General features: G+C 37.5%; 1 protein-coding gene and 1 long non-coding RNA gene across 5 annotated transcripts in view; one reads left to right on the top strand and one right to left on the bottom strand.

Annotated features, from left to right (window-relative positions):
• The window catches only part of ABO (ABO, alpha 1-3-N-acetylgalactosaminyltransferase and alpha 1-3-galactosyltransferase), a 62213-nt gene that overhangs the window by 21441 nt on the left and 15460 nt on the right, over positions 1-25312 (top strand). For 2 of the 4 annotated variants that reach the window (XM_056812647.1, XM_007475221.2), the window contains exons 2-4: positions 14953-15136; positions 19337-19409; positions 20661-20714. In XM_056812647.1, the coding sequence (XP_056668625.1) occupies positions 15118-15136; positions 19337-19409; positions 20661-20714 (146 nt within the window). In that variant the 5' untranslated portion in view covers positions 14953-15117. Of the gene's footprint in view, positions 1-4079; positions 6311-11698; positions 11866-14952; positions 15137-19336; positions 19410-20660; positions 20715-25312 lie in introns of those variants that run through there. The other 2 variants (XM_056812646.1, XM_056812645.1) reach the window with 2 other exon arrangements.
• Positions 440-25312, bottom strand: part of LOC103093009 (uncharacterized) — a 53382-nt gene continuing 28509 nt past the window's right edge. The window contains exon 4 of the long non-coding RNA XR_458368.3: positions 440-3639. This is a non-coding gene — a long non-coding RNA (uncharacterized LOC103093009). The remainder of the gene's footprint in view (positions 3640-25312) is intronic.

Here is a 25312-nt window from a genome sequence, read left to right as displayed (position 1 = left end):
CCACATCTCAATGGATGTTAGCATGACAAGTGTCCCTCCAGCGTGCCTGGATTGTGGCTGGCATGTAGAGTTAGCTGATGCCATCACCTTCCGTCTGCTTCTCTTCCTGGTCTGTGTCAGCTGGCATGAAGCATGACGTGGGTGACCAGATGTTTTCATTATCTGTGAACATACAAACAAGACCTCGACCCAACGTTATCATCCCCTTGGGTCCCTTACAGTCTTAATATCTTGATGATATTCAACCCAATTCAGGTATCTCACACAATGTAATCTTTATCATTACATTCAATACTGATTATTACAAAGCTTTAACTTATATTCCTTCTGGGGTGTAGAAGAGATAGATGATTAGTGATACCATATCCACCCCTTTTTCTTACGAAAGTGGAACAGTTACAGCTTAACAAAATTGACTTCCAGCTAAGTCTGATTCTCATAAAGATATGTTGTTTGCAAATATGATGTACCCTTGAAGACAATAATCATAATTACATTTTGGATAGTAATACCCTTTTGTGCTGCAAGTGGACAGCATCCCTTATACTGTCATAACATTCCCAATTGTACCCTTTTGATATTTGATCACATTTGGCTAACATGGAACAATTCCAATAAAATGATTTCAAGTTACACACTGTACCAGTACCATTCAAAATTTTCAGGCATGTAATAAAGTTAGATCTTTTACCAAATACCCATATATTCCTAGAACAGAACATGTTAGTGACTTAATGATATTCTTCCGCATGTACATTGTTTTTCATACAATTACATGTGTGTGTGGATAGTGTGTTAAACCTGCCTATAGGGCAGTGATGATCTTTCCAGCTCATTTGCTGTTTTTCCGATTTTTCCAGCTCATTTGCTGTTTTTCCCGGTGTCCTGTGCCAGACACCTCTGCAGTCTGTCCTTGTTTTGGGCAGATTGTCTTGCCATCAGATGCTCTTGATCATCTTCCATGGACTTCATGTATCTGAGAAAGTAAACAGAAAACCTCGACCCCAAATGAAAGCCTCATTGGGTCTTAGAAAGTTAGAAAGTGACAGAACATATATACCTTCAGTTTTTGAACCTTGGGGCTCATGAATTCCTTTGAGCTCCACTTACCATAGCTTGCATGTAAGCTATGAGCTATGCAATTTAGCCCTTGCATTGCTGTTAAAATCCCTGCTATTCCAAGCTGTTTGGAATAGACAGTAGTGCACAGATATTTATAAAATCTGTAATCACTTTGCTCACTTCTTCATTTGAGCTTGAACCCATAAACCAGGAGAGTAAGTATCTCCCATCACTTTTCACAGTTCAACCTTTGTGCCAGGAGCATGTTGAAATGCATCCTTTGCTCCAAAATATACAGTGGATATCTATCAGAGGTGAAATTAATCCACAACAGAAAATATCATTCCATAAATCACTTATGATTTGACCCATGTGTGCTGGGATCTTAAGCCTTTGTCTGCCTGCACACAATTTTTGCTTTTTGAAAAAATTCACCTTGTGCAGTTATTAAAATTATAGCATTGTCTTATGTTGTAAAAATATGCACAGAATTATCAAACATTTGCAAAGGAGTTGTTGTTTCTGAATTACTGCAATTAAAAGATCTTGATACTGTGACTAGAATCATTACTTTCATCTGCTAAGTCTGCAAATCTTCACTGCAGAAATAAATCAAATCGTGCCAGTAACCTTTGAATTTGCCTTATTATCATAGGTCTCTTTTCAATATCATGATCAGCTTCAATATCTCTAATTTGAATAAATGATAGTATTGCCTCTTTCAAATCCTTTATAAATCACTGTACTGAATAACAGATTCCTTGATAACTTTAATAATTAACTACTGGTAAACAGATTGAATCCTTCTAACCATGCTTTTACTCTGCTGAGCATGTGTCTTATTTTTCCATAGTAAAAGCTATTCTAGTTATAAATCATATGCTTTCTGGATACAGGTACATTAATATGCCCACTAAAAAGTTTCTGAACTGCATACAGGCTGTTTGAATAAGCTCTGCTCACTATTCATCTTGTTGCTTTATGTCCTGCTTAGAAAATTGTTAATAATTCCTCCATAGTTAAAATTAGAAAGCCTTATAAATTCCTTTAAATCATTCCAATTCATGCTTATTATACCTTAGTATTAAATTTTCCTTCTAGCCAATTACAGCATTAGTGATAAAAACTTGGAACCTCAGTTACTCTGATGCTATCTTCCACGTGGCTCAAGCCACGTGGCCAGTAGAGAAAAAAATTCAAGCTGCTTCAGATTTAAGCCCAAACCTTAAAAATTTTCTGTTTGCACTTTACCTCATGCTTTATACCAAAATTTCTCTACAGATAAAACGTTTCTAGTCCTGTTATTCTGTGGCATATAACAAAAGTCAGAGAAAGATTTTTAATTCTCTTTTTTAACTTCCTTTATCAAAAAGTATAAGCAGACATTCCTTTATAATTTTGCCTGTATCCAACCTAAATTAAAATGATTCAAATTTCCAGATCTCATCTCACTGTGCTTCTTATCATTTGCAATCACCCAGGTAAAGCCTGCCTTTACCTGGCCAGACCTCAAACAAAAGAGTTCCTAGGACCTTTTTCAAATGCTAAATGAGTGTAGAGGCTTGCTTTTTTTTAAAAAAAATCTTCTGCCTTTGGTTACAGAATGGCAATATCTTTTTACAGCCTAGGCTGTTCTGAATTTAACCTAATAACCAGGATTATTACCTTGATTCATTAATTTTGCTGAGACCTGTGGTTTTATTAGAAAAAGTTTTTTGTTTTTTATCCCTTTTGCCAAGTGATTCTGATCCTTTAAATGCCCTGCTTTGAGTCAAAGCAACTACTTTCAGACCTCTCCTGAAAAGGCACAGGGATTTTCTTGTGAAGATTAGCTTGCTCCCTGCAGAACTTTTGAAATAAGAAGTGTTTAAGAAAGGACTCCTTAGCATTCTGCAGCAGTTTCTACCTTGTTTCTTCGCTAGCCTTTCCAGCTTTTGCTAAACTGCCTGTTTTTCCATATGAACAGCAGCCTGGCTCTCTGAGCTTTTGTCTTAAGGAGCCGGTAAATTTGACTTTGCACTTCCCTGATGAAATCTTAACTCCTGCTTTTTCTTTTCCCAGTTGCTCCTCTCGAAATTCACTATGCTCTACCAACTGTCTGTTTTAGACTGAGATTTCTCAAGTTCTCAATCGCCCCTAGTGAGGGTTTTGCTAGGTCAAATTTTCTTTTTTCTTCCCCTCCCCCTCAGACCGCTCCTCAGGTGTTTCTTAACCTCCAGAGATCCAGGTCGGGGAGAAGAGGCCACGGCACAGCATTGTACTAGCAGGCCCAGGTGGGGGAGGGAAATGGCACTCCCCCACAGAGCTAGTTTGAGAATCATGCTCTGACTGACCATGTGCTTATCTCATCCTGATATTTTTCCAATCTTAGTCTCAGGCAGTTAAGCTCTTGAGACTTCCATTCCTCCCCCATCAAGCAAGGACATTAAGAGTCGAGCAGGGTTCAGAGGAGTGACCCACCTCGAGCAGAGGAAGACTTACCATTCTTGGCCAAGAGAACCAGTAACTCCCTCAGACTCTCGCCATCACCAGCCTTCCTTTGTTCCCTCGTGTCCTGGGGCGTGCCCTGCCTAACAGCTGTGAGAAATAAAAAGGGTTGAATGCCACGAGAAAGTGCCAGGTGTGAGTCCTGGTCACGTGGGTGCCATATAAAGCTTCCTCAGAGGGAAGAGAAGCTTTAAGGTAGGAAGATAGAGACAGGATAGAAGTTTTAGATACCACGAGGGGGATGACAGAGTCGAAGTAGAGATATGAGGTGGCCAGAATGAGTCTTTATTAATTTTCCATGAGCCACAGCTAAGCTCTGATCAAAGGACCCTTCCAAAGGCTTTTACCAGTCCAGAGATCCACATTTAATACCACACAGGTCAGAGAGGTGATAGAGAAAGATTAAAGATGGAGCTTGGCCAGAGGCCAAGCTCCTGCCAGGACAGCCATCAGCTAGCCTGAAGAGAGAGAGAGAGAGAGAGAGAGAGAGAGAGAGAGAGAGAGAGAGAGAGAGAGAGAGAGAGAGAGAGAAAGAGAGAGAGAGAGAGAGAGAGAGAGCAGAGGCGGAGCTTGCTGGGTTTACATATACCCTTTGATATGCAAATATACACAGTACCTAGGGATGATCCTCATTGGTTAATGACAAGGCATAGGTGTGGTTTCTCTTAACCAGGCGAGAACAAAGAAACCTGTTTTCCCGCCTAACCTGGGGGAAGCTGGGGTCAAGGGTCAGAGGCCTTCCCAGCCATGTGCAATACTGAGCATGCTCAAGACTGAGCATGCTCTCTTTTAAGGCAATCTGCACATACCAATTGTTCCCCTTGCCCATAGCTAGGGGTGGACTGCTACAGCCCCAATTTGGGGAATAAGAGGGAAAGAAAGAAGGAAAAAAGTGATTGAGAGACACATTGACAAAAAATCAATTAGGGGGCACTCCCCTTTGGCATAAGAGTTTACATTAAGAATAAATGACAGGGACTTCCGGTCAAGATGGTGGCTTAGAGAAAGCTAAAGTTCAGATCTACGGAAAACCCTTCCCGACCGATCTCAAACTATAAGCTCCTAAGGCGCCGAAATTCAAAATGATCAACAGCATAGACCCTGGGAATCCTCCTCCTGGACCTGGACTTGGATCAAAAGGTACGGCCCCCCTCAAAAGCCAGAACCCGAGATCACTCGGACCTAAGGGGTAGGAGCGCAGAGTCCAAGGCTCCGGGAAGCCGCAGCCCCGCCCCCCTCAGAGAGCAGGGTCGTCTGAAACAACAGTAACCCTCAGGGCCTTCTATCTGAGTCCCAGTGAAAGTCACTGCCCTAAGAGCTCTGGGAAGCCATGGCCCATCCCCCCACAGAGAGTAGGGTCGTCTGAAACAACAGTAACCCTCAGGGAGGGCAAGACAGCCTCACGGGCCAGATCCTTCTATCCAAGTCTCAGTGAAAGTCACTGCCCTCGGAGCTCCCGGGAAACCACGGCCCATCCCCCTGCAGAGAGCAGGGTCCTCTGAAACAATAGCAACCCTCAGGGCCGACAAAACAGCCTCACGGCCAGCTATTCTGAAGGCAACTTCCGGAAAGCAACCCGACCCAGTCGAGGGGGCACCTTAGCAGCAGGGAAACAGAGAGAACCGGGGGAGAGTGTGGCCCCCTGGTCCGACCCTTCCATTCCAGTTCCAGTGAAAGTCATTGCCTGAAGGCATACTCAGTTTAACCCAGGGAAAGCTCATAGAACCGACAATCTGCCCAGGACTAAAGCCTCTGAACACCAGACAGAGATAAAAAAAGCTAATCCTCCCCATTCAGAGATGGCAAACTCCACAGAAGCCCCAAAATCCCAAGAAAAATAAGAAGAAAGGGGTGACTTTGGACACATTCTATGGAGCCAAAATACAAAATACAGAAGAGATAGAAGACGATACATAAGAAAATGCTCTGAAACCTTCCAAAGGAAACGGAAACTCTCCACAAACCCATGAAGAATTTGAATCAGAAATGACCAAAAAGATGGAAGCCTTCTGGGAGGAAAAGTGGGAAATAATGCAAAAGAAATTCACGCATCTACAAAACCAGTTTGACCAAAGTGAAAAGGAAAACCAGGCTTTAAAGGCCAGAATAAGGCAACTGGAAGACAACGATCGTGTAAAAGAGCAAGAATTAATAAAGCAAAGCCAAAATACCAAGAAATTAGAAGAGAACATAAAAAATCTCACCGACAAGGTGACAGATCTGGAAAATAGAGGGAGAAGAGATAATTTAAGAATAATTGGACTTCCAGAAAAGCCAGAAATAAACACCAAACTCGACATTGTGATACAAGATATAATCAAAGAAAATAGCCCAGAGATTCTAGAACAAGGGGGCAATACAGCCACTGACAGAGCTCACAGAACACCTTCTACACTAAACCCCCAAAAGACAACTCCCAGGAATGTAATTGCCAAATTCCAAAGCTCTCAAACAAAAGAAAAAATCCTACAGGAAGCCAGAAAAAGACAATTTAGATATAAAGGAATGCCAATCAGGATCACACAAGACCTTGCAAGTTCTACTCTGAATGATCATAAGGCATGGAACATGATCTTCAGAAAGGCAAGAGAGCTGGGTCTTCAACCAAGAATCAGCTACCCAGCAAAACTGACTATATACTTCCAAGGGAAAGTATGGGCATTCAACAAAATAGAAGACTTCCAGCTTTTTGCAAAGAAAAGACCAGAGCTCTGTGGAAAGTTTGATACCGAAAAACAAAGAGCAAGGAATACCTGAAAAGGTAAATATTAAGGAAAGGGGAAAAATGTTATCTTCTTCTTTTACTCAAACTCTCTTCTATAAGGACTACATTTATATCAATCTATGTATACTAACATGTGGGGAAAATGTAATGTATAAATAGGGGATAAGGAAAGACCAAATAGAATAATCTTTCTCACACAAAGATTCACATGGGAAGGGGAGGGGAAGAAAACTCCTATAAGAAGGAGAGGAAGAGAGGGTTTTTTACTTAAACCTTAATCTCAGGGAAATCAACTCTGAGAGGGAAAAACATCCAGATTCATTGGGATCTTGAATTCTATCTTACCCAACAAGGGTAAGGAGAAGGGAATACCAAGGGGGGGAGGGGGGGAGGGAAAACAAAAAGGGAGGGAAAGAGGGGGGGGGAGGGAACAAAAAGGGAGGGACTAAAAAGGGAAACATCAAGGGAGAGGACAAGGGGGACTGATTCAAAGTAAATCACTGGACTAAAAGGTAGAGCCTAAGAAGAAAAGGTTAGAATTAGGGAAGGATATCAAAATGCCAGGGAGTCCACAAATGACAATCATAACTTTGAACGTGAATGGGATGAACTCACCCATAAAACGTAGACAAATAGCAGAATGGATTAGAATCCAAAACCCTACCATATGTTGTCTTCAAGAAACACACATGAGGTGGGTTGACACCCACAAGGTCAGAATTAAAGGATGGAGTAAGACCTTCTGGGCCTCAACTGACAGAAAGAAGGCAGGAGTGGTAATCATGATATCTGATAAAGCCAAAGCAAAAATAGACCTGATCAAAAGGGATAGGGAAGGTAATTATATTTTGTTAAAAGGGACTTTAGACAATGAGGAAATATCATTAATCAACATGTATGCACCAAATAATATAGCACCCAAATTTCTAATGGAGAAACTAGGAGAATTGAAGGAAGAAATAGACAGTAAAACCATATTAGTGGGTGACTTAAACCAACCATTATCAAATTTAGATAAATCAAATCAAAAAATAAATAAGAAAGAGGTAAAAGAAGTGAATGAAATTTTAGAAAAATTAGAATTAATAGACATATGGAGAAAAATAAATAGGAATAAAAAGGAATACACCTTCTTCTCAGCACCACATGGCACATTCACAAAAATTGACAATACATTAGGTCACAGAAACATAGCACACAAATGCAGAAAAGCAGAAATAATGAATGCAGCCTTCTCAGATCACAAGGCAATAAAAATAATGATCAGTAATGGTACATGGAAAACCAAATCTAAAACCAAATGGAAATTAAACAATATGATACTCCAAAACCATTTAGTTAAAGAAGAAATCATAGAAACAATTAATAATTTCATCGAGGAAAATGACAATGGCGAGACATCCTTTCAAACCTTTTGGGATACAGCCGAAGTGGTAATCAGAGGTAAATTCATATCCCTGAATGCTTATATTAACAAACTAGGGAGAGCAGAGATCAATCAATTGGAAATGCAAATGAAAAAACTCAAAAGCAATCAAATTAAAAACCCCCAGCAGAAAAGCAAACTAGAAATCCTAAAAATTAAGGGAGAAATTAATAAAATCGAAAGTGATAGAACTATTGATTTAATAAACAAGACAAGAAACTGGTACTTTGAAAAAACAAACAAAATAGACAAAGTACTGGTCAATCTAATTAAAAAAAGGAAGGAAGAAAAGCAAATTAACAGCATCAAAGATGAAAAGGGGGACAGCACCTCCGATGAAGAGGAAATTAAGGCAATCATTAGAAATTACTTTGCCCAATTATATGGCAATAAATACACCAATTTAGGAGATATGGATGAATATATACAAAAATACAAACTGCCTAGACTAACAGTAGAGGAAATAGAATTCTTAAATAATCCCATATCAGAAAATGAAATCCAACAAGCCATCAAAGAACTTCCTAAGAAAAAATCCCCAGGGCCTGATGGATTCACCAGTGAATTCTATCAACCATTCAGAGAACAGTTAATCCCAATACTATACAAACTATTTAACATAATAAGCAAAGAGGGAGTTCTACCAAACTCCTTTTACGACACAAACATGGTACTGATTCCAAAACCAGGCAGGTCAAAAACAGAGAAAGAAAACTATAGACCAATCTCCCTAATGAATATAGATGCAAAGATCTTAAATAGGATACTAGCAAAAAGACTCTAGCAAGTGATCAGAAGGATCATCCACCATGATCAAGTAGGATTTATACCAGGGATGCAGGGCTGGTTCAACATTAGGAAAACCATCCACATAATTGACCACATCAACAAGCAAACCAGCAAGAACCACATGATTATCTCAATAGACACAGAAAAAGCATTTGATAAAATACAACACCCATTCCTATTAAAAACACTAGAAAGCATAGGAATAGAAGGGTCATTCCTAAAAATAAGAAACAGTATATATCTAAAACCATCAGCTAATATCATCTGCAATGGGGATAAACTAGATGCATTCCCAATAAGATCAGGAGTGAAACAAGGATGCCCATTATCACCTCTACTATTTGACACTGTACTAGAAACACTATCAGTAGCAATTAGAGAAGAAAAAGAAATTGAAGGCATCAAAATAGGCAAGGAGGAGACCAAGTTATCACTCTTTGCAGATGACATGATGGTCTACTTAAAGAATCCTAGAGATTCAACCAAAAAGCTAATTGAAATAATCAACAACTTTAGCAAAGTTGCAGGATACAAAATAAACCCACATCAATCATCAGCTTTTCTATATACCTCCAACACAGCTCAGCAGCAAGAACTAGAAAGAGAAATCCCATTCAAAATCACCTTAGACAAAATAAAATACCTAGGAATCTACCTTCCGAGACAAACACAGGAAGTATATGAACACAACTACAAAACACTCTCCACACAACGAAAACTAGACTTGAGCAATTGGAAAAACATTAACTACTCATGGATAGGATGAGCCAATATAATAAAAATGACCATCCTACCCAAACTTATTTATCTATTTAGTGCCATACCCATTGAACTACCAAAATACTTCTTCACTGATTTAGAAAAAAACATAACAAAATTCATTTGGAACAACAAAAGATCGAGGATATCCAGGGAAATAATGAAAAAAAAACACATATGGTGGGGGCCTTGCAATCCCTGACCTTAAACTATATTACAAAGCAGCAGTCATCAAAACAATTTGGTACTGGCTAAGAAACAGAAAGGAAGATCAGTGGAATAGACTGGGGGAAAGCGACCTCAGCAAGACAATATACGATAAACCCAAAGATCCCAGCTTTTGGGACAAAAATCCACTATTCGATAAAAACTGCTAGGAAAATTGGAAGACAGTGTGGGAGAGACTAGGAATAGATCAACACCTCACACCCTATACCAAGATAAATTCAAAATGGGTGAGTGACTTAAACATAAAGAAGGAAACCATAAGTAAATTGGGTAAACATAGAATAGTATACATGTCAGACCTTTGGGAGGGGAAAGGCTTTAAAACCAAGCAAGATATAGAAAGAATCACAAAATGTAAAATAAATAATTTTGACTACATCAAACTAAAAAGCTTTTGTACAAACAAAACCAATATAACTAAAATCAGAAGGGAAACAACAAATTGGGAAAAAATCTTCATAGAAACCTCTGACAAAGGTTTAATTACTCATATTTATAATGAGCTAAATCAATTGTACAAAAAATCAAGCCATTCTCCAATTGATAAGTGGGCAAGGGACATGGATAGGCAGTTCTCAGATAAAGAAATCAAAACTATTAACAAGCACATGAAGAAGTGTTCTACATCTCTTATAATCAGAGAGATGCAAATCAAAACAACTCTGAGGTATCACCTCACACCTAGCAGATTGGCTAACATAACAGCAAAGGAAAGTAATGAATGCTGGAGGGGATGTGGCAAAATAGGGACATTAATTCATTGCTGGTGGAGCTGTGAACTGATCCAACCATTCTGGAGGGCAATTTGGAACTATGCCCAAAGGGTGCTAAAAGAATATCTACCCTTTGACCCAGCCATAGCACTGCTGGGTCTGTACCCCAAAGAGATAATGGACACAAAGACTTGTACAAAAATATTCATAGCTGCGCTCTTTGTGGTGGCCCAAAACTGGAAAACGAGGGGATGCCCATCAATTGGGGAATGGCTGAACAAACTGTGGTATATGTTGGTGATGGAATACTATTGTGCTAAAAGGAATAATAAAGTGGAGAAGTTCCATGGAGACTGGAACAACCTCCAGGAAGTGATGCAGAGCGAGAGGAGCAGAACCAGGAGAACATTGTACACAGAGACTAATACACTGTGGTATAATCGAACGTAATGGACTTCTCCATTAGTGGCGGTGTAATGTCCCTGAACAATTTGCAGGGATATAGGAGAAAAAAACACTATTCATAAGCAAAGGATAAACTATGGGAGTGGAAACACCGAGGAAAAGCAACTGCCTGAATACAGCGGTTGAAGGGACATGACAGAGGGGAGACTCTAAATGAACACTCTAATGCAAATATTATCAACATAGCAATGGGTTCAAATCAAGAAAACATGTAATGCCCAGTGGAGTTACTTGTCGGCTATGGGGGGTGGGGGGGGGGGGGGAGGAGAAGAAAATGATCTATGTCTTTAATGAATAATGCTTGGAAATGATCAAGTAAAATATATTAAAAAAAAAAAGAATAAATGACAGGTTCAACCCTCTTCAGTTTAGTTCATTATATCCCAAAGTTCATTCTGGATTTCTAGATGTAGTGTGTGATTTCTATAGGCATCCTTATAGCATCTTCTCCAGAAGATTCACTTTCTTGGTTTGGGGTATTAGTGATTTTCTTTTCCTAAAATTACTTTAAAAGATCCTAAACTTTGGATTTTAGGACATTTACACAATGCTCCCCTCAGGAGGGTGTTTACTAATATTATAATCACCCCACCCAAGAATGTATGGCTGAGCTATGAGGTGCACAAATCAATTCTCAAAACAAAAACAAAAACCAAACAGGAGATAGAAAATTTTAGACCAAAAAAATACATATTCAATATATATTATGTCACACATATATATCTCTAAGGGTTAAATTAGGAGTTTTGACAAAATAAGATAGTAGCTTTTAATAACTTAAGTTTTAATGAGAATATAGAAGAGTTGTAAATTAATATTATCCCTTTAAGCCAGAGGGGGAAAAATTTCTAGCAGCTTTTTAACAATTTAAATAAATTTAACAATTTAGTTTTATTAAAATAGAGATAGTAAAAGAATATAGTAAAATGAATATAGTAAAGGAGACAACTATAGGAAAGAGGTAGAGGAAGAAATTGCTTAATACCTAACTACCCTATTACCTATCACTGCCTATATCTGCTGTTGGAGAAAGTCCAGTTAATCACCGTTTAGCTCAGCTCACCAGGCACAATCAATCTATCTCTCAACCACCAACTAACAACAAACCCCTAACCACCAACTAATCACCAACCTACACCACCAACCAACCCCCAACGACCAACTACCAACTGCCAACAATCAACTACCAACCACTTCCCAACCCCAAAAAGGTAAAAAACCCCTCTTAGTTCTCATGCTGGCCTTTTGTAAACCCCTTTCTTTCCTGATTTCCTGTCTTTCTGGTTTCTACTTCCTTTCACTATGGGCTGGTATTTCTATAGTAAAAGAACCTCCAAGTCCCCAGTTAAACTAGAAGTGAGAGATTAAGAATTTCCTTTTACATATCATATCATATCATATCATATCATATATATGTGTGTATATATGTATATATATACATACATATATATATATATATATCAAAATCCTATGTGTATAAAAATTAAGAGTAGAAATAAAATCATAGCAGGTCCTTGAATCACCAGCAAGGCCCAATTGAGGTAGCTTATATCTTACAATCATGTAGGACAATTGCAGTAATACTACACTTACCCGTTTGCAATTAGGACTACAGAAAATTGCCATACTATAAAAGAGAAAAGGGGGCAAAAGTCTGAGGTAAAAGAGAAGTACGATTCCTTGGTATTATTTTTTTCCTTCAATCTCAAGGAAAGGGGAGCCAAAATGAAAGCCAAATAGAAGTACTTGTAGAAACCAGGCACAGAGAAGTCCTATATCTGAAGTCACCAAACAGTTATTTCCTCAAACTCAAAGACAAGTCTTCTATTTTGGCATAGATCCTTATCAATCATACAGGGATTATTGGTCTCCTTGACCTTGTGCTTCTTTGCACTGTGTAATGGCTCATTAGTAATACCTCCTTCTGAAATCAGACACAAATTAAAGTTAAAGTCCCATAATACTTAACAATCAATGGCAGGTTTCCATAGTCTAAAGCTTTTGGGTATACAGTGTTATTAGCACTAATAGGTATTATAAACTTATCTTTCAAAGTGAAAAATATTAATGTTGATTCCATATGCTCAAGTTAAAAAAAAGAAAAAATAAAATTCCAATTAGAAAGATAGAGAGAAAAAAAAAAAACATATTGCACATCCCTTTAGATAATGGGTCAGCCAAACAGAGGCATTTCTCACTTAAAAGTAAGATCTATTTCCTCTCTAACTTGGCCATGATCCATAGTGCAAGTATAAATAATTTTTTCACCTGGTAAAAGCTTGTTATAAACTGTAGTACAACAGCTAATGCAATGCAATGGAACTTATAGCTAATAAATAAAACATACTAACTGGAAGTAACCTTGCATAAAAGAACATTTTAGATTAGATTAGATTAGATTAATATGAAAACTTAAAGCAAAATCAGATCCCAAACCAAAGAAGCAGCAAATTCAATATATGTGACAGGATATAGCCACTCAATGTCAGTAGAAGGTACCTATTTTACATATGATCAATGAATCCAAGAATCCTTTTCTCCAATTTTGATAGCTGTCAGAGTAGTTAATAGTACTTGAAATGGCCTTTCCCAGGTAGATTGAGTTCCTCCAGTGAGCTGGAAATTCTTTATGTATACCTTGTCTCCTGGGTATAGATCATGGGGTGAGAAGTCTAGTGGTCCAGCCTGTACTACAGCTCTAGATTCATGGAGTTCATGCAATTTGACCTGCAAATTTTGTATATATAAGAAGCAACAGAAGTGTCCCTCCCTAACAATGATGTGTATGCAGGGGAAAAAGGCTTGGTCTGTATGGGGTTGTATCCAAAAAGCATCTCAAATGGTGATACATGTAGATCTCCCCTGGGCTTCCTGCAAAGGTAAAACAGGAGTAAGGGGAGAGCCTCAGGCTATTTCAAGTGAGTCTCAGTGTGCAATTTACCAATCATATTTTTTAAGTTCCCTATTCTTGCATTCAACTTGGCTTGAGCTCTGGAAATGATGGGGAGAATGGAATTGGGGATTGTGTGAAATGAGAAATTAGTGTTATTTCTTCCCTATATGTATGTTGCTTTCTGTCCTAATAAGACAGAGGCTAGAAAAATGTATTCAACACTGCTCCTCCTCCTTCCTCTGATGACCAGCAGAGAGAGAAGATAGAAGAGAAGAATAGGAGGAGATGTTTTACTCTCACAATTAAGATTTTTACTTAGGAATAAATTTTAAGGTTGACGTATGTGATTTCAGAAAATCACAAATGATTCTGGAATGTATTTGCTGAACTAAGTATAGTGAATGTAAAAGTTAATTCACTGTTGCAAATTGTTTATCAGTTAATAAGATTCCAAGAGGGTTCTATTCTGTTTTAGTAGTGAAAAAGCTGTATGTCCCACTGAGATTTAAAATCAACAATGGTTAGAGATTTGAAAGCCTAAAATATTTGTATTTCAGTAAACTGAAGGTGGGGATTGAAATGACATGGGTAGTCAGCCTGATTGTGCATCTGTTATGGGGTGGGGAGGGGAGGGAAAGAACATGAATCATGTAACCATGGAAAAATATTATAAATTAATTAATGAAACAAATAAAAATTTTCAATTAAAAAAAAGAAAATTGGGGTTATTAAGCCAAATACTACTCTAAGAATGACATACTGAATCTCATCCCATACAGGGAGAAAGTCTGGTTTCTGCTTTTTATAAAGGAAGGCATTGGGAGAAGTTTGATACTACATCCTGTAGCCCCCCCATCAGAGGGGAGAGGAGATTGAGGGAGGTGGTCTCAGTCAAAGCTTGAAAGTATGGTGATGAGATAGAGGTGCCATGCTTAGCCTCAGAGGGGCATCTTATTCTGTGGAGTTGAAAGTAAGCATGGAAGGAAATATTATACTCACCTTTCCAGTGATTTCCCAGATTGAAATGTTCTTCCCTCGTCCCTACTTCCCTTCAAGATTTGTGCTCCTCCCCAACTGAATGTAATCTACTTGATTACTCAGGACTGTCTTGTTTCATTTTGCTCTTTGTATCTTCAGCTCTTAGGGCAGGACGTGGCCTTTCATTAGTGGACTCATGTAATATCTAGAAGACTGTTAAAGTTAGTGAAACTGATTGGGATTAGGATAAATGGAACTTGAAAGAAACATCTTTAACTGGTTACAGGGCCCCCATTAAGAGACTGAACACTTGGTCATAGCTTTACAAAATGGATATTTTGAACCTATATACTGATTATTCCAGGACAGTTATCTCTGGTATAAAATTTATTCTATTTTGGTTCTTATTTTTGGTTTAAATCTGCAGGTCAAGTCAAATCACAAATTATTTAAGCACCTACTTTGTGATAAGAGCCACAGAGGCAAAGAAAAGCAAACACAGTCCTCAGACACTTCCCAGCTGTGTGACACTGGACAAATCACTTAACCTCCACTGCCTAATCCTTACTATTCTGTGGAACCAGTACACAGTATGAATTCCAAGACAAAAGGTAAGGATTTTAAAAAGATAAAAGAACTTAACATATGGACTTTCTGTCTCAGAGATGATAGATACTATCATGGGGCATAGCCTCATCACTCAGGAGTAACCAACCCATTTCTTTAGGGGAAAGGTTCCTAGTTCATTCATCCTGTTCTCCTTTGGGGAAGTTCTCTTACACAGTGTTTGGCACATAGCAGAAGTGCGGTGGTTATCGGTAACTGGTTACAAAGTCTCAGCAAAGTCTTTGTGACCCTTCAGAGTATGCTTTTGTGGTAGGACAAACTTCAATCTATCCTAACAAAAACATGTTCATAATTCCATTCTTTGGTTCTAAGAATGTTAGTGGCAATGGCATAGTGTTGTTGTTGGGCTGGAAGCCCAACCTCTCATTTCCTCTTGCAGTTTGTCAGCGATGCTACTTCTTCCCTGCTTCTTCCTTGGTTCCTCACTTCAGAATAAGCTTTCTTTCTAGATATTCCCCTGACTATTTCCTTCTGGAAGATTTCCCCCCCCCCCCCCCCTTTTAAAATGACTGTGAGAGGTGGCTGGGGAAGACATAAAAAAAAGGGTAAGCAATAGGAAGACAAATGACCAAGGGTCCAATCAAGGAGGTGACTTCAGTTACAACAGGATTTCACTAGAGCTATACTCTGAGGTCATGAAGTATGTTTGAGCAGGTCCTGCTTTTTCTGAGTTCACTTAAGAGTAGAGATCCAAGGCTGGTCATTCCTCACTTCCTCTGTATCGGAAATCATTTTTGGCATGGGTTGAATAGAGTTCTCCTGATTTGGGCAGTCCTATTCTTTTAAATTTGACCACAAGGAGGAGGACCAGTCTGACTAGCAGTATTACTTTGCTCTTTGGGAGTGTTTCTGCATCCTTGGAGTTCTAGGCAAGCAAGGGTGGTCAGATAGCTCTATCTAAACTAATCGTTGGGTCAATGTGCACTTTTTAGGGAAAATTGAAATATCTTTTTCTCAATTTATATAAAGACAACATTATTTTTAAAAAAGCAACTTTGAAAAACATTAGGACTCTGCTCAAAGCAATAAAATGATAAGTCATGAGCCCATAGCTGAAATATGCCCATTGACCTCCTGGTGAAAATGAACTTAAGATGTAGGCTGATATATATATATATATATATATATATATATATATATATATATATATATATATCCTTAACCTTCTGTCTTAGAATTAACACTGTGTATTGGTTCCAAGGCAGAAGAGTGGTAAGGGCTAGGCAATGGGGGTTAAATGACTTGCCCAGGGTCACCCAGCTAGGAAGTGTCTGAGACCAGATTTGAACTCAGGACCTCCTGTCGGTAGGTTTGACTCCCAATTCACTGAGCTACCCAGATGCCCCCTGAGATATATATTTTTGGACATGGTCAATATGAAAATTTGTTTTGCTGAATGATGAACGTTTGTTATAAAAGCTTCTTTCTTTTTAAAAATTTGTTTAATGAGAGGATGGGAAGACAGGATAAGGATTTCCTGATTGGTCATGATCGTGTGTGCTTCTTGGAATGGCCAATCATGACTAAAACAAGGTTTATGTTTCTCTGATTATCTTCCAGTGATAAAAGGTCAATGCAGAGTATCCAAAAATTACTAGCACTTATTATGTCCCAATGTACCATATAAATTGGTAGAATGTCTCTTTGTATATCCTTCCCCCTCAGACACTTTTAAAATTAAATTATTTATTTTTATATTTTTGATTATACATTTCTTAGTGACTCTGTTGCCATCTTGAGTCAGTAAAATCTTCTTTTTTTTTTAATTTCTTTTATTAAATTAAAAACTTGATACTATTTTATGTTTCTCCCAGTTACATGTAAAACCAATTTTTAACATTTAGGTTTTTAAAAAATTTTGAGTCCCAAAATTTTCTCCTTTTCTACCTCCTCTCCTCTCTCACTGAAACAATAAGCAATCTAATATAGATTTTACATGGGCAATCATGTAAGCCATTTTTCTGTATTGATCCGTTTGTGGATGAAAACAAAACAAAAAAGAAGAAGAAAGATAGTGAATTGTAGCATTCTTTGGTCTGGATTTAGACTACATCAGTCCTTTTTCTGAAGTCAGATGACATTTTTCATGATGAGTCTTTTGGGGATGTCTTAGATCATTATATTGTTGAGAATAGAAAAGTAATTCCCAGTTGTTCATCAAATAATATTGCTGTTATTGTGTACAATACTCTCCTAGTTCTGTTTACTTCATGCTGTATTCATATTAGTCTTTCCAAGTTTTTCTGAAATCCTTTTGCTCATCATTTCTTATAGCACAATAGCATTCCATTTCAATCATATACCATGATTTTACTAAGACATGCTTCAATCAATGAATTTCCCCTCATTTTTCAATTCTTTGCCACTATAAAAAAAGCTTTTTTTGTTTTTAGGTCTTTTCTTTTTTTCTTCTTGATCTCTTTGAGATATAGACTTAGTAACAGTATTTCTGGGTCAAAGAATATGTATGATTTTACATCCTTTTGGGCCTAGATCCAAAGTACTCTTCAGAATGGTTAAAGAAATTCACAACCCACCCAACAGTGCTTTAGCGTCTCAATTTTCCCAATCCCTTCCAACTTTTGCCATTTCCTTTTCTGCCTTAATAGCCAGTTTAATAGGTATGGGGCAGTACCTCAGAATTGTTTTAATTTACATGTCTTTAATTAATATCTGCTTAGAGTTTTTTTTTCCACATGACTATCAATAGCTTTATTTTGTTTAAGAAGTGTCTGTTCATATTTTTTGATGATCTATCAATTGGGGATTGACTTATATTCTTATACATTTGGCTCATTCCTCTGGGTGTTTGAGGAAAAAAAGTCCTTTATTAGAAACAATTGTTATAACTTTTTTCAGTATTATGATATTGTGTATTGTATATCTTTCCTATTTCTCCCCTTTTTTAATCCTACTCTTTCTCCTTACATTCTGTCCATCCTCAAAAGTGTTTTGTTCCTGACCACTATCTCCCAGCCTCCCACTTCTCTTATCTCCCTTTCCTCTGACTCTCCTTTGGGTAAGATAGATTTCTATATCCAAGTGAATGGATGTTCTTCCCTCTTTGAGCCAATTCCAGTGAGATTAAGGTTCAAGTGCTCCTTTCCACACCTCTGCCATCTTCCCTAAAAGTTCTTTTGTATCTCTTTTATGTGAGATAATTTACCCCATTCTATATCAGCCTTCCCATTTCTCCCAATGCATTCCTTTTTCTCACCCCTTTATTTTATTTTTTAGATGTCATTCTACCATATTCAATTCAGACCCTTGTCCTCTGTCTTCTATGAGGGAAAATTGTGAGACTGGCTGTAAATTAATACTTTTATTAAATCAAAAGTAGTAGGGGGGAAAGATGGAAAAATAGAAGAGCTATCAGTGGGGTTGGAACCATGAATGGCTGTTGAACTTCCAGACTGAGCAAGATAGGAAGATCCAGTTCTCACCACCACTCTAAAAAAATAAATTGAGTAAGAGGAAAGGAAATGAAAGCAATTAGAGAGGATAGGTTTTCCTAACAGGATAGGTTGCTTTTCTTCTTGCTCCATTTTAGCTTGTTATTCTCTGGCCACCGTTAGGGCCCCTTAGCCATGCTCATAGGGAAATCCAGCCAGCAACAAACACAGAAGATAAGAGAGCCAAATCTGTTCTTGCCTCAGTTTATCAACCCTTTTCTCCACCCACTAACTCTCATGCAGCACCTCGGGAGCCAACTGTGGCTTTCTATTTTGCCTGGGTAACCCAGGGTGTGCAGTCCAGGGGACATTGGCCCTGCCCCTGTCTCATGATCTCTTGACTATTGCTGCCGTTTTCCGGCTGCCATTCTATCCTTGTGACCCAATCCACTCAATGATTTCCTTCACACAATCCTTGCTTCTGGGTCAAATTCAGGTTCAAGACAGGTAGTTGACAGGAGATGATGTCATCTGCAGGACCCCAGAAAGCAGGGGAGGGTAAATCTCCTTCACACACTGGCATATGCTCTGGTCTATGAGTGACCCCAAGCGCTCTTTTCTTCCTAGAATTATGACCAAGGTTCCCACTCCCCTGGAGCCAAATACTCTAGTGCTCCTCCTCATTGTGGGTTTGTGACCCAGGACTGTGCCCCAGATTTGCATATAGGCAATGTAACAGAGTTCTAGACTGGTGAAGCAAAACTCAAATAATATATTATTTATTTTTTGCAGACTGTCTAAGTAAAACTTACAGGGACTGGCTGTGGGTGATATTGGTGTTGGCTGCTTTCCTGGGTGGCTACAGGTAAGGGAAGATTTTTTTTTTAGATATGATCTTTGGAAAAAATGGGGGTATGTCTCAAAAAGGAAAGAGTTCTAAATCTAGAAGGAAAACAAAGATTGATTCATGTTGCTTTTCTTGCAAGACATCTCAGAGGTGGGGTTCTCAAAACCATGCTATTAATTGGTATATAGGTTTTCCATATTTCCTTCTGTAATAATTAAAATGAAATTATGAGACTGTTAGTAGCTTTAGTAGATTTATTACATCAAAGTAGAGATAGAAACGAGAGGGAAATATAAGAAAGAGGTAGAGAGTTACCTCACATACCATACTATGTGCTGTTCTGATGAAATAGAAGTTCGACACCAACAGGGGGTCCAATCTCTAGCTAGAAGTTCACAAGAATCTCTTCAGCAAAAGTCACCAGAGCAAGAGTCCTTTCAGCAAGATTACCAATGCCAGACTCAGAGTCAGAATCCAAATCCAAATGCCCATCCAAATGGGAATCAGAATGGGAATGTCCATTAGAATGTGCTCCAGACCTTTGATCTCATTTTTATAAACCTTTTTCTCCACCCATTGGCTCTTGCAGGTCACAATCATAGTTCCTTAATTTGCCTGGCACTGTCCAGGGGGGCGGTGTTTGTGGGATCAATTTTCTGTTTCTTTGGTTTCAACTTCCTTTCACTGTGAGCATGTGTATCCTTGCACATCTCAGTGGTAAAGTACCTCCAGGTCCCTGATTAAATTAAAAGGGAGGGGAATTCCATTCTCACACTTCCTTCCTTCCTTCCTTCCTTCCTTCCTTCCTTCCTTCCTTCCTTCCTTCCTTCCTTCCTTCCTTCCTTCCTTCCTTCCTTCCTTCCTTCCTTCCTTCCTTCCTTCCTTCCTTCCTTCCTTCCTTCCCTCCCTCCTTCCCTCCCTCCTTCCTTTCCTTCCTTCCTTCCTTCCCTGCCTCCTTCTTTCCTTCCTTCCTTCCTTCCTTCCTTCCTTCCTTCCTTCCTTCCTTCCTTCCTTCCTTCCTTCCTTCCCTCCTTCCCTCCCTCCTTCCCTCCTTCCCTCCTTCCCTCCTTCCTTCCCTCCTTCCCTCCTTCCTTCCTTCCTTCCTTCCTTCCTTCCTTCCTTCCTTCCTTCCTTCCTTCCTTCCTTCCTTCCTTCCTTCTCTTTCTTTCTTCCTTCCTCCTTTCTTTCATCTCCTTTCTTCTTTTTCTTTTTCATTTTTTCCCAATATCAAGAGGGCCATATTTCATGTACTGTCCTTATTTCCCACAGCACCTATTTCATTCTGGAACACCATAGCTCTTCACCAGAACCAGCCACACAAAGGTGAGTTGTCTTGCTCAGTGAAGAATGCTGAAAGGTTAAATTACTTGCTCAAGGTCCTTCAGACACTATGTGTCAGAAGCAGAACATTAACTCAGGTCTTCTTGACCTTCTGTTTACTAGTGTCCTATCCTTCCCCTTGGAAAAACATTGGAAATAAGAGAATGAGAGGCCATTGGTGGCTGGTAAAAATAATTTGTGGAATCTTTTCAAAATATAAGTCATCAAATGATTATTGTCTCCTGTAGGGGCTTGAAGAGTTCTTGAAATAATAGCAAGGATTTTTGATTTTTAATCAAACACTAAGATACTGTGCTCTTTTGCTTCTCTATCTTGTATACCTTATCTGTTACACTGATCAACTTCTATTTCTTATCCAGTACCAAATTGTTTTGCTAATTATGACTTTGTCATATAATTTGAGATCTATTACTCCTTGGCTCTTTTCCTTCTCATATAAACACACACACACACACACACACACACACACACACACACACACACACACACACACAACTCAACTTCTATCTTAGAATCAATGGTAAGTATCAGTTCCAAAGCAGAAGAGAGGTAAGGGCTGGATAGATGAGGTTAAATGACTTGCCAATGGTTGCACAACTAGGAAGTATCTGAGTCCAAATTTGGAGACCAGGACCTCTCATCCCTAAGCCTGAATATCTGCTGAATCACTCACCTTCCCCTTTTTCCCACTTTTTTCCCCATTAATTCCTTGTATTCTTGACCTGTTGTTCCTCCAAATAAATTGAGTTATTTTCCCAGTTCAATAAAGTAATCCTTTGGTATTTTGATTGCCATAGTAATTGAATAAATAAATGAGTTTGGATAGTAATGTTATTTCTATTATATTTGCTTTATCTACCCAGGAACAATCAATATTTCTCCTATTATTTAGATGTCTCTTCATGTAAAGAGTGTTTTACAATTATCTTTATGTAGTTCCTATGTATGTCTTTGTAGGTAAATTTCCAAATATTTTATGTTTTCCATAGTAATTTTAAATGGATTTTTTTCTATCTTTTCCTGGTGAATTTTGTCTTTAACATAAAAAATCGCTAATGATTTTTGGGGGAAAGTTTTATATCTTAACTTTGCTGAAGTTAAATTTGTTTTGATTAGTTTTTTAGTTGACTCCCTAGGGTTCTTTATAAAAACTATCATTTCATCTTCAAAAAATGCTAATTTTGTTTCTTTTTTTGCCTATGCTTATTTCTTCAATTTTTAAAATTTATTATTGCAATACCTAGCACTTCTAGCACAATATTAAATACTAATGGTAATAATGGAAATTTTTGCTTGCCCCTGATCTTCCTGGAAGGACTTCTAGTGTATCCTCATTACACATAATGCTGTCTCTTCATTTTACACAGATATTACTTATCATTTTAAGGAAAGCTCAATTTATTCCTAATCTTTCTGATGTTTTTGATAAATAGTTATTGTCTCTCGACAAAAGCTTGTCCTACATTGAATGGTATAATCATATTATTTTCTTGTTAATATTATTGTAATATAATATTATAACTAATATAGTCCTATTCTATTATGAAAATATCCATAGTTTTCTTAATATTAAACTGATGTTCTATTCTTGGTATAAATCTAGCCTTGTCTTTTTATATAGACTCTATAATATATTGCTATATTATCCTTGCTATTTAAATAATGCTTATTAAAAATTTTTGTATCAATAAGAGGGGCAGCTGGGGGGTTCAGTGGATGGAGTACCAGATCTACAGTCAGGAAGACTTGAGTTCAAATCTAGCTTCAGAAACTTCCTAGCTGTGTGACCCTAGTCAAATCATTAACTCTAATTTTCTAGCCCTTACTGCTTTTTTACCTTGAAACTGATACTTGTATTAATTCTTTTTTTTTTTTAAACCCTTACTTTCCATCTTAGAATCAATACTGTGTATTGGTTCTAAGGCAGAAGAGTGGTTAAGGGCTAGGCAATGGGAGTCAAGTGACTTGCCCAGGGTCACACAGTAGAAGTGTCTGAGGTCAGATTTGAACCTAGGAGCTTCAATCTCTAGGCCTGGTTCTCAATCCACTGAGCCATCCAGCTGCCCCTACTTGTATTAATTCTAAGACTGAAGGAAGATTAAAGGTTTGAAAAAATATTCATTGGGAATATTTGTCTCTAGTTTTTGTTATCAGTTTTTATACTCCATAGTTTAGGTATTAATTTAGGTGTGCATTTTTGTCATAGCAGGAATTTGGTAGGAACCTTTCTTTTCTTTTCTTTTTTTTCCAAACAGTTTGTGTAGTATTGGATTTCACTGTTTTTTAAATATTTGGTAGATTTTGGGGGTTAAATCTATATGGTCCAGGGTTGTTTTTTTTCCTTTAGAATTCATTTATAACTTGTTCAATATATTTCCCTAAGAAAGAATTACTCTATTTCCTGTTTGGTGAATCTGAGCAATTTATATTTTTGCAAATTTTCATCCATTTCATTTTGATTGTCAGGATTTGGGACATGTAGTTGGGCAAAATAGTTCCTTTTCATTTCTTTTATTTCTTCTTCATTGAGTGTGAATTTACCTTTTTCATTTTTGATACTAGCAATTTTTTCTTTCTTTTTTAAAATCAGGTTTTCTATTGCCTTATCTATTTTATTTTTAAAAAATATTAGTTTGATTTGTTAATTCATTGTGCTTTGATTTTTTTGCTTGTTTGTTTGTTTTTGTTTAAAAATTTTTTTTATCCTTACTTTGATTTTCAAGATTCTGGTTTTGGTGTTTAAATGGGGATTTCTTATTTGTTGTTTACAAAGTGTTGTTGTTTTTTTTAAGTTGCAAACCCATTTCAATGATCTTTTTTTTCTTTTACTAATAAAAGAATTTAGCAATATAACTTTTCCTTCAGTACTACTTCAGCCACATCCACCAAATTTTGGTATGCTGTCTCAATGTTTTCATTATCTTTAATGAAATTATTTAGTCTTTCTACATTTTGTTCTTTGAACCACCTATTCTTTAGGATTAAGTTAGTTTCCAATTAATTTTTAATCTTTGCTTCAAAGAAAATTGAATATAACTTTTATTACATTATGATCAGTAGATGATCCACTTAATATTTCTGCTTTTCTACACTTGTCTCTGAGGTATTTATACCCTAATATATGGTTAGTTTTTGCGAAGGTGCCATACTACTTGATATAATATATACTCCTGCCTATTTTCATCAGTTGGTCTCTGGAGAATATTTAACTTTGAAAAAGTTCTATTTGAGAGGGCAGCTGGGTAGCTTAGTGAATTGAGAGCCAGGCCTAGAAACAGGGGGTCTTAAGTTCAAACCTGGCCTCAGACACTTCCCAGCTGTGTGACCCTGGGCAAGTCACTTGACCCCCATTGCCTAGCCCTTACCACTCTTCTACCTTGGAACCAATACACAGTATTGATTCCAAGATGGAAGGTAAGGTTATTTTTTTTTTAATTCTATTTGGATCCTTTATTTATTTTTTGGTCCAACTTATCTGGGTCTTGGAGAGGTTAAACTGAGGCCTTATTCTAATACAATTTATCATTCATTTCCCCCTGAAACTCACTTATATTTTCCCTTAAAAATATAAATGCTATAATATTTGGTACATATATGCTCACTATTGCTATTAATTTTTTTTCATGGTACTTTCCAGAAAAACATAGCTTTTTTTGATTATGATGGATTTTGCTTTTATTTTGTCTGAGATCATGATTGTCACAATTCCCTTTTTTACTTCAGTTGGAACATAATAGATCCATACCATAAATTTTAAAATAGCATAATAGGTCCTTATTTTTTTCTTTTCTTTTTTTTTTAAACCCTTATCTTCCATCTTGGAGTCAATACTGTGCATTGGCTCCAAGGTAGAAGAGTGGTAAGGGCTAGGCAATGGGGGTCAAGTGACTTGCCCAGGATCACACAGCTGGGAAGTGTCTGAGGCCAGATTTGAACCTAGGACTTCCTGTCTCTAGGCCTGGCTCTCAATCCACTGAGCTACCCAGCTTCTACCAATAGGTCCATTTTAAACTCTATCTTTTTGTTCCAAAAAATACACATCAGTTCCCAAGAACCAAAGGAATTCTTGATTTGGAGTAAGGAAATATGCTTTGGGGGCTGAAAATTGCTTATGTGTGATCTTCAGCAAGTCAAAATGATGTATTATCTTTTTTTAATTCTTTTACCTAATACTGCTTAGCAGAGTACTAAAATATTTGTAGTTGAAGTTGTCAACAGCATGGACTAGATGCCTTCAAATACTTTTTGTCCCTAATGATCCTATAGAATTAGTCGTTGGGCATCTTACTACTTCCTTGAATATAATCGGTAAGATGTACTTTTTAGTCAGCTTAAACTGTCAACCCTGTGTTGTAAAAATAAATTTGGCGAGTTATATAAAATAAAATATTTAGATGGTTCAAAACTTTTCAAAACTGTTTAACTCGCCAATCAGGTTCAAACTGTTCAGATACTTTTGATAGCAGTAATCAGAAGTATCCTCATTGATGAAGTGAAGCTCAAATGTGAACTTCCTTTCAGGGCCAGGCGCAAGGACACTAAAGACACTCTTATTATAAACATAAAATGTTTATTGAAAT

The sequence above is a fragment of the Monodelphis domestica genome, chromosome 1, assembly GCF_027887165.1.
Source record: "Monodelphis domestica isolate mMonDom1 chromosome 1, mMonDom1.pri, whole genome shotgun sequence".
In the NCBI taxonomy this organism is placed as follows: domain Eukaryota; kingdom Metazoa; phylum Chordata; class Mammalia; order Didelphimorphia; family Didelphidae; genus Monodelphis; species Monodelphis domestica.
Note: the sequence above shows the minus strand (reverse complement) of the source record. Positions and strands in the feature narration are given on the sequence as shown.